This window comes from Pipistrellus kuhlii, unplaced genomic scaffold (assembly GCF_014108245.1).
Source record: "Pipistrellus kuhlii isolate mPipKuh1 unplaced genomic scaffold, mPipKuh1.p scaffold_m20_p_1, whole genome shotgun sequence".
In the NCBI taxonomy this organism is placed as follows: Eukaryota; Metazoa; Chordata; class Mammalia; order Chiroptera; family Vespertilionidae; genus Pipistrellus; species Pipistrellus kuhlii.
The window spans coordinates 111,185,993-111,198,634 of NW_023425404.1; the positions used below are offsets into that span (position 1 = coordinate 111,185,993).

Consider the following 12,642-nt stretch of genomic DNA (forward strand, 5'->3'; position numbering starts at 1 on the left):
CACCTTCACAGTCTTATGAAATTGTCTCCCCTCCCCTTTTAAGCCCCCTCCCTTCATTAAACTTCTTGAAGGGGAAGACCATATGTCTTGAATAGCTTTGTATCTCCAGGGCTTAGAATAATGTTTGGCAAACAGCGGGCTCTCAGATGTTTGCGTAATAGATACATTTGTTGAACGAATAAATTATGGGTATTTTTTTTCTGGAGAAATTGTAGATATTATAGGAACCTCAATTATAGTTGTAAAGACTTTTTAATGTCCCAGTTCTTTCATTCCCCTTGTTTAAAGAGTGTAGGTGCTTTTATTTATTATGAATCAATAATATGTTCTTTAGAACAAAGTAAATTGTATATTGATATAACTATTGTTGCCTTCAAGGGCTATACTTTCTCAAAATTTTTTTTATCTGTAGTCCACTTAATGTTGATCTCCCCCCCCCCCCCCCCCCTTCCTCTTGTTATAGTGTCAAGTTCTTAGGACTTTATTTCTTCCACACTCCCAAGAATTTATAACAGGATTCCTCAATTTCCACACTATTGACACTGTGGACCAGATAATTCTTAGTTGGGAAGAGTTGTCCTGAGCATTCTAAGATGTTTAGCAACATCCATTGCCTCTCCATCTTAGATACCAGTAGCATTCCCTGGCTTTGACAGCCAACAATGTCTCCAAGCATTGTCAGATGTTTTCTGAGGAGCAAAGTCACCCTTAGTTGAGAACCCCACTGATTTATAGATAATTCCATCTCTTACTTTTATATGCAAAGATCCCCTATTTCACTGTAGGCTCTTTATTATCAGCATATGACCATGATCTCCCTTTTTTTTTTTTTTTTTTTTTTTTTTTTTTAAGAGAGAGAAAAATCAATTTGTTGTTCCACTTATTTACGCATTCATTTGTTGATTCTTTGTATGTGTCTTGGTCAGGATTGAACCCACAACCTGACCTTTCAGGACAATACTCTAACCAAGTGAACTACCCAACCAGAGCCATGATCTCTCATCTTAAAAAAAACACAGCAGAAAACAACCCCCCCCCCCCCATAGCTCCGTGTTTTCTCTTTAATATATTTTTTCTTCTTTTTTCTCCTCTTCCCATCCACTTTTTGAGAATAACTTGCTTCCATTCTCATTTCCCCTTCCTTTCTAACCTTTACCATGGTACCACTGTGTTCTTTGATCCTTGAAGAGACTGTTACCGCTACCCAGTAGTCCATTGTCATGATTATTCCCTAATCCTCTGTCTCCCCCACCAGCCCCACCTCTGCACCCCCTTTACTCAGTCAAAGCCCTATCTATTCTACCTTTTAAATATCCCTAGAATCCACCTGTTGTTTATCCTCACAGCTGTGCACCACAACGTCATTAGCTCTTTTTTGGTCTTTGAATCTCAAGTCTAGTCCTCCTCCATTTTATTTTCTACATTTTAGCATAGGTGACCTTTTTAAAACAAAGTCTTTTCCCATTTCACCTCCTCTCAGTCATGAGTTCTGGGGCTTTAGTATCTGCATTTTAAAGGCAGACCAAGTGCTTTTTATGCAACTCTAATTGCTTTGTTCTTCTACTTAAAAACATTTCATTGCTCTTTTACAAAGCAATTCCTGATGTGATCCCTGTCTATTGCCAAAGCCATTATATATATTTTAAAGCATATATATATATATATATATATATATATATATATATAAATTTTTTTAATGTTTTAAAAAAATCAATATTTAGTTTCTGGTACCTTTTGTTTTTGTTTTACCATACCACCAATAAAATTAGTCATTGGAGGAGGGATAAGGAGGAAATGTGGGTATTCTAACATTGATTAATGTGTGTCTGTGACAGATTTCACCGCTAAGTTGTAAAATATTTCTTTTCTTTCAGGTATTTATAACAGCAATGATGTAGCAGTATCATTTCCAAATCTAGTATCTGGCTCAGGATCTAGTACTCCTGTCTCCAGTTCTCATTTACCTCAGCAGTCTTCTGGGCATTTGCAACAAGTGGGAGCTCTGTCCCCATCAGTGGCGTCATCTGCAACCCCTACAGTTGCTACAACTCAGGTACATTATAAAATAACACGAAGATGGGTTATCAGTTTTGAAAGTGAGTTTGATTGGAGAAGAAAGAAATGAGATAGGGTTTCCTATAGGAATTTGTATTGACATGTTAGTGGAAATCATAGACATTTTTTACATGAGACAAATGTTGGTGCCAACTGCTTATTTTCTGAGTTTCTAAATGTTTTTAATGATGTAAAATAGTAATTGTGGGGTGGTGTTATTATTTCTTTTAGAAAGTTGGACTTTTTAAAAGAACTGTGAACCAATTTTGGACTTGTGGAATTAAACTTACAATTTTAAAACCCACACAAATAATGTCTGAATATCTGCTAAGTTTTTAAAAACCAATGTAGGAGAATCTTACCTAATAAAAGAGGAGTATGCAAATTAACCCAACAAAGATGGAGGTTAATTTGCATATACAGGCACAGAATGGAGTGAAGCCTGCGATGAGGGGAAGTGAGGGTGGAGAGAGCTACTGGAGTGGTGCTTCAGACAGAAGCGAGGACCTGCAGGCGGCCAGGGAGCCGCGGAGCGGGAAGTGCCGGCTCCCGGGGGGCTGGGAGTAAAGCCGGGGTCGTATTCTTGCACGAATGTCGTGCAATGGACCTCTAGTATAGGATAAAAAGTGAATATAGAATAAAGAGTGAAAGATCCCTTTAAGTACTAATGACTTTCCTCCTAGTAGCAGAGGAGGAATGTTCATAAATATTGTAAATAATGGTGACTATGCTGTTGGTTTTTTATTTATGCTTTTCCTCCACTTTTGATCTGTAATTTGATAGGTGATGTAGTTAATCTATGTGGGAATGCTTTTATTTTTTTTTATTTTTTTTTATTTTTTTTTAAATTTATTTATTTATTTATTTTTACATATTTTAATGATTTTTTTTTGCCCCCTCCCTCCCTCCCCCATATCCCCTCCCTCTGTGGGAATGCTTTTAAAAGCAAGAGTCAAATCAGAAAAATCATGATCTTGAATAAAAAGGATAGCAAATGGGCAAAGCTATGTACACACACACCCCTTCTCCATTCCTACTCCCACATTTCCCTAAAGGCAATATATTAAAATTCCTAAAGTATATAAAATATTTATTTATTTGATATTCTTTATTTTTTTACTTTTATTTTATACAAAGCTCTAGAAGTGTGTTAACATTTTGAGAAGATTATTAACAGTGATAAATGTCTAATTACAAAAAACTAAATAGTTGTTTGTAACTTGTTGTAAACTTATGCTTTATGTATGTCTTCATAATTTCCATTGTATGGGCCTTTAGAATGTAGATACTTTCCTAGTATTTTCTGTAGGCTGTACATCAAAGCATAGCATTGTAATTTTTAAAGTATATAATAGTGCAGTATAAACAATCACCATTATAATTAGGTTACATATTAGAATAAACAACAGACAGTTGGTCACAGAAAATCAATGGCATGATTAGTGGTATTATCTTTGAAAATGAAAGTTAACTATCTATTTGGTGAGCCTCTTTACCTGAATAAGTGGAGTTTGATTGGTTTAGGAGAGTTCTTCTTTAGGGTATTTCACTAGCCTTAGTGAAGTTGCCATAATCCCTTTGTAGGGATTTGGAGATAAGGTAAAAAGATAAATATCTTTATGTTTTTATTTTATCTCTTAATTTGAATTGAGTATAGCCATATGCTCTTGATAGCTTTATATTCTTGGATAAAGTCTCAGGAACATTTTCACTGTGCATTTTTCTTTCCTTATAAAGTCTGTTTTAATTACTCTCTGGTTAATTCCAGGTTGATTTAAGCAAAAATCTCATTTCTTCTTATTCATTATGTTTGTGGTTTTAGGAATTGGCATTAGGGAGGTCAATGGGGGAAATGGTGGTAAAGAGAAATTTATAGCTTAAGGGAAAATTCCACTTAACATATGACACAACTAAAGAACAAAGAAATCACAATTGCAAGTAATCCAGGATTCAGTCCAATTAAAATCTTTAGTGTTTATACTCTTTCCATGTTGCAAGAAGATGGGTCTTTTATAAATGTGATCAGCCAGACTCAAATGGTAGCTACATGCCGAGACAACTGTATCTATGTTTCAGTCCAGCAGTAAAGCTTTCTGCCTTTACGTTGCAGCTTTTTTAGCCTGGCTTATCTGGTGCTGCTGTAGCAACCATCAGTCTCCAGGCAACTGAGGCAGGCTGAACTCTCAATTGAACTGAGAGCGGAACTACTTCAATTTAGCTGTCTGAGACAAGACTATTGGTATTGAATGTGCAAAATGTGAATTTTCTAGGTGGTATGCAAGGGAAAGGATACAAAAATGTTTAGAATAAATAGAATGTTTAGATAGTACTCTTAAAAATTGTGATGTACTTGGTAATTGAATCAAAATGAGAAAAGTTTATTTCTGGTTTATTAGGTCTAGTAATAATTAATGTCGTTTTCTAATACTTTTTTTTAAATCGAATTTATTTAAACAATACAACAAAATTTAATCAACAATATAGTTGCTGTTGTTTTCTACTACTTGTGCCCAACGCTCAGGAAGCATTTTAATCCCTCTGTTGTAAAATTCTTGTGATTTTGATGCAAAAAATTCGGTCAATGCATTTTTGAGGCATTCTTCATTATTAAATTTTTTTCCAAGAAGAAAGTTTTGCAAAGAACGAAACAAATGGTAATCGGAAGGGGCAATATCAGGAGAATATGCAGGTTGAGGGAGAACTTCCCATTTCAACTGGCGCAGTTTTTCAGCAGTGATTCTTGCAGTATGCGGTCGTGCGTTATCTTATCGTGGTGAAGAATTACGCCCTTCCGATTAATCAGCGCGGGTTCTTTTTCTCTTAAAGCTTGGGCTAACCTTTCCAATTGGGCACTATACACTGCACTTGTAATGGTTTGGTTAGCTGGTAAAAGTTCATAATGAAGAATTCCTTTAAAATTCCACCAAACACACAACAATCACTTTTTTCGCATGCAAGTCAGGTTTTGGCGTGGGCTGCGGAGCCTCATTTTTGTCCAACCATTGAGGCCGCCTTTTCAAATTAACATACAGTACCCATTCTTCATCTCCGGTAACAATTTGCTCTAAAAACGGCAAACGGTTTTGACGAGAGAAGAGCGAACTGCAAATTGTGACTCTTTGATTCCGGTTGTTGTTGGTCAACTCATGAGGAACCCATTTTCCAAACTTTTGGACTTTGCCAAGTGCACGCAATTGATTGGAAATTGTTTTTTGTGAACAATTTAAAGTTGTCGCAAGCTCTTGTTGGGTAATTTGAGGATTTTGCACCAAAAGAGCTTGAAGAGCTTCTTGATCAAAATTGGACACACGGCCTCGACCACTCTTGTCATCTAACGAAAAATTTCCCTCGCGAAATTTCTCAAACCAACGCTGGCATTTTCTGGCGCTAACTGCATCTTGACCAAGAGCACTACAGATGTTTTTTGCAGCCTCACTTGCTTTTCTTCCTAATTGGAACTCGTAAAGCATGCAGTGCCGAATATGCTCTTCATCCGCCATCTTCTTAGCCCTAGTTTTGCAACAAAAACCAAACCAAACACAAACTTTCAAGCAAAACTTGTTAATTGCACTTCACACGTTCTGTAGATACCACGTGTTTGAAGGTTATGTCAATACAAGTAAACGCCAAGCAAGATTTTAAACGAATGTTTAAGAACAACATTAATTATTACTAGACCCGATAATTCTCATATAGGCCCTCTTTGTTTTCAAATCATATAAGTCAGATCCTAGCCTTTTACATAGGTTTTTTTTAAAAAATAGGTAGATGATTTAAAGTTAAGAGAGCAGCGCTATAAGGTAAATTAAAATAATATTTAAAATTAATTATTGAAGTCTTGTTACAGTTTTTAAGAAAACCGTGACATACAAATCAGATAATAGAAATGTTAAATTTGAATAATGTTTTGCCTCTCTCCTTTCCTCAAAAAACTTAATGAAAGTTGTAATTTTTAGTGACTGGGTTGGTGTCGGCAGGAAAAATCCAGAGGTCATTCTTAATCTTTCTGGCCTTGGTTTTAGATAGGCCTTTTGTTTAGATTAATTGCTATTTTAAAAATTGTTTTCTACAAAGTGGTCAGGGAGGTAAGATCAGGAAGCTAACAAAAATTAAAACTGGGAATAGATTTTTGCCTTTAATGGGAACAAAATGAGATGTTTTTGCATTTTAAGAGTAGGGGAGAGGAAAGGGTGTCCGATGCTTAGTACTATGATTTAAAAACCTCTTATAGCCCTTTTACACCATAAGCATCTATAGAATAAAAACAAGATGTAGGGTTGTTTTCCGTTTTGGATGGGTGGCAGTTCACTGGTTAATATGTTGGATAATTCACCTTTTTTTTCTTCAGTGTTAAATCATTATGTTTTATTCGACATACTTGTTTTTAGAATAATTGTTCTTTCATAGTTATCAGCAATATAGTTAAATTGTAGGTTTTTTGTTTTTTTTACATTTTTGGAAGATAGAACTACTGTTCATGTGATTTTCTTAATGATGTGCTATTTCTTGTTGTATCATGAGTATAGGTATAAATTGGTTTCTGTAGGTCTGCCATTAATTTTCCATCTTGCCTTTCATATTCCCCTCTGTTTCCTAGTTCTAATTCATTCTGTTCTATCTTTGGGAGAATTCAAGTGCATTTGTTTGAAAGGTGATTTCTTTAATAAAAGAATTTAAGGCTGAATGTAATGAAAAAAAATTGTATTCTAATATATTCTGCATTCTAGGTTTTGCTTTTGGATACAGTCTTCATGTAGTTAATCATGGTTCATTGTTCACTCTGTGTTGCTGTTATAAAAAGAATATAGACTTAACAATAATTTAAAGGAACTTCCAAGGTTTATGTGATATTTAGTAAATTAAAATATTTAAGTATTTTGAAGGTACAGTATAGTGGCTAATGTTTTGTAGATTTCTGAGACTTTAACTTCAGTTATGAATATTTTGTTTTCTAATAACATAACTTTGGGATGTGCATGTTACGTGTGTGTGTGTGTGTGTGTGTGTGTGTGTCTGTGTGTGCCTGTGTTCGTTTTAGGGAATTGTCTTAGATGTAGTCCTTAATTTCCTTTCAAGTGATGTGTCTAATATTATGATACTTTTATTCTGTTTAAGAAAATGGTTCACTTTCCCAACAATTCACCTGATTTGATTGATCAGAATGAAAGTTTCAATAAATCCTATCTAATAAAAGTAATATGCAAGTTAGCCATCACTCTGCAACCAAATTGCGGTATCCATAGACACAAGATGGTAACGCCCAGTCCTCTCAGGCCCAGGGAGAGCTGCTGCTGAGAGCAGGAAGCATGAGGCCCTGGCTATTGGCCTGGGGGGTGCCTCTGCACCCTTGGCGAGATCAGCTCCCAGCCGCAACCTGGGCAGTGGCCTGGAGGCAGACGTGTACACCCCACACACACACACCCCTGGGCACCATCTGTTATCTGTTCCCAGCTGTAACCTGAGAAATAGACCTGGGAGGCAGCACGCACCCCCAGCGCGATCTGCTCCCAGCCCGTGACCTGGGCTGTCAGCCTGGAAGGCAGCGCGTGCCCTCCCTCCCTACTCCCCGTGAGATCTTCTCCCAGCCATGACCTGGGCCTTAGACCTGGGAGGTGGTGCACACCCTGGCTCGATCAGATCCCAGCTGCAACCTGGGCCATAGGCCTGGGAGGCGGTGTGCACCCCCTTCACAATTTGCTTCCAGTGGCGACCCTAGCCATGACCTGGACAGTGGCTGCATCCCTCCACCCCCCAACTGCCAGACACAATCTGTTCCTAGCCTCGGCCTGGGCTGAGGGTCTGGGAGGCGCCCGCAACTGCCCGAAACCGGTTTGGCTCAGTGGTAGAGCGTCAGCCTGCGGACTGAAAGGTCCCAGGTTCGATTCTGGTCAAGGGCATGTACATTGGTTGCGGGCACATCCCCGTTGGGGGGTGTGCAGGAGGCAGCTGGTTGATGTTTCTCTCTCATCGACGTTTCTAGCTCTCTATCCCTCTCTCCTCCTCTCTGTAAAAAATCAATAAAATATATTTTAAAAAAAATAAATAAGTTTTTATCAGTACTCAGTAGGGTCACTTGAATGATGGAAAGGTCAAAGTAACTACACTAGGTCACATGTCCAGAAAGTGATGAAACTTTAAGTTTGGAAGCAAGGCAATCTTGACTATTGAGCCTGCTCTCTGGTTTACCAATCTGTAACATAAAAATGAATTCCCCAAATGGGTCTCTACTAATATGTTAAGAAGTATCACTTTGGCCAAAACCTGTTTGGCTCAGTGGATAGAGCATGGCCTGCGGACTGAAAGGTCCTGGGTTCGATTCTGGTCAAGGGCGGCATGTACCTTGGATGCAGGCATGTCCCTAGTGAGAAGTGTGCAGGAGGCAGCTGATCAATGATTCTCTTTCATCAATGTTTCTAGCTCTCTATCCCTCTCTCTTCCTCTCTGTAAAAAATCAATAAAATATATTTTTTTAAAAAAAAGAGGTATCACTTTGAAAAACATTGTTAGTAATTTTACTGTTTCCCTTTGTGTCACACAGTGCAAACTAGCAGAAATTTGAGTCAGAAAACTTGAGTTCCAGGAGTTTTACTACTCAATAGTGTAACTATGGGCAGCTCTTTTAAATTTGTGGGCATCATTTTTTTTCATACATAAAATAAAAACTTTTAATACCTGTTCTACCTGTCATACATGTATGTTAGAAAGTTTAAATGAAAATAAGTACTTTGCACACTGTAATGTACTTTAGAATTAATGGTTATTACACTGATGTTGTAGGACATAATAATTAATTTCAACTGTTACAGAAGCACCTCCTTTGTTAAAAATAGTATTACATTTTTTCTTTTAAAACTCATAATTTCATGTTAACACAGAAATATGAATTTTTCACATTTTATTTTTTTAATGTTATTTTATTGATTTCAGAGAAAGGAAGGGAGAGATAGAAACATCCGTGATGAGAAAAAATCATTGGTTGCTGCCTCCTGCACGTCCTATACTGGGGATTGACCCCACAATCTGGGCATGTGAACTGACCAGGAATCAACCGGTGATCTGGTTCATTCATCGGTCGATGCTCTACCGCCGAGCCACACTGGCCAGGCAGTTTTACCCATTTTAGGTTCAGCTGTTGACTAAGGTCTTTTTCAGTCCTTAGATTATTTCAGTAACCACTGTAGTACTAGGGACTTAATTTTCTCCCAGATGATAAGTGATATATTAACTAGATATTAACCAATTAGGAAACCTTAGAATTGGTTGACTATTCCATATAGTCCTGTTGTTCACTCATGAGTTCAGTGGTGATTTAACTATAGTTTGATCCCTCCCACTACTTTATTAGAAATTCAATTGTAGGGCATTTCAGCATTAGCCCAAATGGTGGTTTTGAATACGTTAAGCTCCTAACAATTAAGGAGCAGTTTGGGGCATTGAATAATGTGGAATAATGCAATTGAACCTGACAGCTTTAACAGTCAGCCTACTCATTGGACCTGAAAGTTGTTCACACTTGGTTTCATCTCTCATCATACGCTTAGTATTAAAGCCCTAGTGGTAGAGCTGACATAGAAATGGGGGCTGTTACCAGAATGCGTTTTGTAGTGCAGTTTGAATTGAATATATGAAGCTTTCCAGTGTTCCCAGTTTTTCCTGGAAGCTTTTCTAGTCAAAATGTGTTTGCAAATTAAAGAAATACATAAATTATAATTAAATATTTGTGTCCTTACATTGTATTTGTAGTATTGCTATGCTATCATACAGGTGTGAGCAAAAGAAAGATAGTAATAATAAATAATACAAAAATAAATATTAATATAAGAATAAACTTTCACATACAACTGTAATTCTACTTTTGCCCATCCATATATATAAATTTAAGATATCATTGCATAATGAGACATTTATACCTGCTGATTTTTCTTAGATAGGTATGTTTCAGTCTTTGAAGTATAGCCATGTTAATTAGAATACAATTGATAGATTATATTCTCTAACAAAGTTAATGGCAAAGATAGAAAGCATAATAACTTATGAAAACAATTTTTTAAATAACTAAAATTTGTTTATCATGTGCTAAGCATTCTGTTAAGCCTTTTACTTATATCCACTCAGCTAATTCTCACAATATTTTTATGAGCATAGGTACTATTATCTCCGTTTTTATAGATTGATGACAGAGAGGTTAAGTACCTTGCCCAAGTGAGATAGATGGCCTGGTTTATGGCAGATACCATGATAATAAATAAGTTTTCCTTCTAATAGTATATGTGAAATAGGAATTTTTAAAGTAATATTCAGTTTAGTTGAGTTTGAAAATTTTTGGAAGAATGTATTTTTAAGTCATGTGTCAGGGTTGGAAAGCTATTTATTTGAATTGTTTGATTTTAACATGTATTGACAAGTTAATTGTGTACTTAAAAAATGCTTTCTATAACCTTTTCCTGTATGACTGAAGTTTGAAGTTTCATATCCACCTCTAGATGATGTATTGCCATGATTCTTTCTAAATGTGAAATTTTTGCTATAGGTACTGTTGTTTCCAACCTAAATTTTCTTCATATTTTTCTACTGTTATCAACATTAGAAGGGAAAAGAAATCTACCAAAACAGTACCTACTTTTAAGTCTGATATTCACATAATTATGTAGACTTAGCCTGATTTTTTCCCCTCCACAACTAACTCCTTTAGAATGAGCCAAGTGCCTAGGAATTTGGTAGTAACTTTATGAAAGCTCTTCTAAAACTTTTCTGTAGTCTCAAATAGGTATCCTCTATAATAAAAGGCTAATATGCAATTTGCCCCTATGAGCGGGAGTTCCAGTGACTGGGCGTTAGGCGTGTGCAGACCACCAGGGAGTGGCATGGAACATGGCGGGTGTCGGTGATACCGCATTGGGAGCAGACAGTAGTGGAGGCACTGCCAGCCCTGATCACCCTACTGGTCGCCCTCACTGAAGATGGTGGTGAGGGGCGAGGGCAGTGAGCTGGCAGAACCAGGCCAAGGTGGGGGTCCCAATCTCCCTGCCAGTCGCCCTACATATCTGCCCTGACCACCAGCTAGTCCTAGGGGACCCTACCCATGGACGAATTTCATGCACCGGGCCTCTAGTTTAATGTAAGAGGTAAATTATTAACAGGGACGTTTCAAGCTGAACTGTAATTTTCATCTTACTAATATTTTAAATATGTCAGTCTACTTAGAATACAGTAAATTGCTTTGGTTTGCTTTGAGTTTGAACATTGCCTTGATAGACTCATATATTTCTAGATGTTTGACATAGTAAGTTAGAACTTTGCTAAGGCTATTATTTGATTCGGACACCTAAACATATTTTGTTTCTAAATAACAGCTTTACCTCAATAATTGTTCAGCTTACTCTTACTCTGCTTGACCTTGGCTCTATCTTGTAAAATAATTATGCTTTTGCCGAAACCGGTTTGGCTCAGTGGTAGAGCGTCGGTCTGTGGACTGAAAGGTCCCGGGTTCGATTCCGGTCAAGGGCATGTACATTGGTTGTGGGCACATCCCCAGTAGGGGATGTGCAAGCGGCAGCTGGTCGATGTTTCTCTCTCATCGACATTTCTAGCTCTCTATCTCTTTCCCTTCCTCTCTGTAAAAAAATCAATAAAATACATTTAAAAAATAATAATTATGCTTTTACAAAAATGTTATTAGAGTAAGTATAATATATCATCTTGAGTGGAAGTGGTTCCTTTCAACTATTAATCTTGGGAAAAGAACAAAAAACTTCTTTTCAAAGATAACATATATTGGAAATTCAATCAAATGTTTATTATTGCAATATGAATTTATAATTCTATAAAATATTTTTATCTTTGAACTAATCTAACACCTACTTTCACATTTTGAGATGACTATTTCAGTGGGACACTATAAAGTCAAGTACCTAGTTTGTTTGTAGTCATATTCTTTATTTTATTTTATTTTATTTATTTTATTTTTTTATTTTTTTTATTATTTTTTTTAATCAATCTTTATTGTTCATATCGTTACAAAGGTTCCTCATTTCTTCCCCCCTCCACCAGGTTCCCACCCCACCCTCCACCCCCTCCCCATCCCCCATTGTCCTCATCCATAGGTGCACAGTTTTTGTTCAGTCTCTTCCTCCCTCCCTTTCCCCGATAGTAAATCCCTTTTCAGATAGTAAATCAGTTACTTAGCATTTTCTCATATCAATAATACCACCACATGCCCAATGATACATTTCACACAAAAGACAGTTCCCACAAAAGTTTCCAGCCATGTCTGAGAGGCAGCCGTGGGGCAGGGGCAGGCGAGGAGCGAGCTGTTCCGGGCCTGGCTGCTCCGGGCCTGGCCTCTGTTGCTCTGGTTCGTTCCACATCCAGCTGCTCCGGGTCTGGTCACTGCCACTCCCAACCTAGTTGCTCTGGAGCTGGCTGCTGCTGCTCCGGGCCTGGCCGCATCCGACCTGGCTGCTCTGGGCCCAGCTGCTTCGGGCCTGGCCGCTCCCAGCCTGGCAGCCGCTGCTCCGGGCCTGGCCACTCCCAGCCTGGCAACCACTGCTCCAGGCCTGGCCGCACCAGACCCAGCTGCTCCGGGCC

At 37.7% G+C, this 12,642-nt stretch overlaps 1 protein-coding gene across 14 annotated transcripts in view; it reads left to right on the top strand.

Annotated features, from left to right (window-relative positions):
- MLLT10 (MLLT10 histone lysine methyltransferase DOT1L cofactor) overlaps positions 1 to 12,642 on the top strand; it is a 227,516-nt gene that overhangs the window by 183,907 nt on the left and 30,967 nt on the right. For all 14 annotated transcript variants that reach the window (XM_045587996.1, XM_036459672.2, XM_036459663.2 and 11 more), the window contains one exon: positions 1,875 to 2,053. In XM_045587996.1, the coding sequence (XP_045443952.1) occupies positions 1,875 to 2,053 (179 nt within the window). The remainder of the gene's footprint in view (positions 1 to 1,874; positions 2,054 to 12,642) is intronic.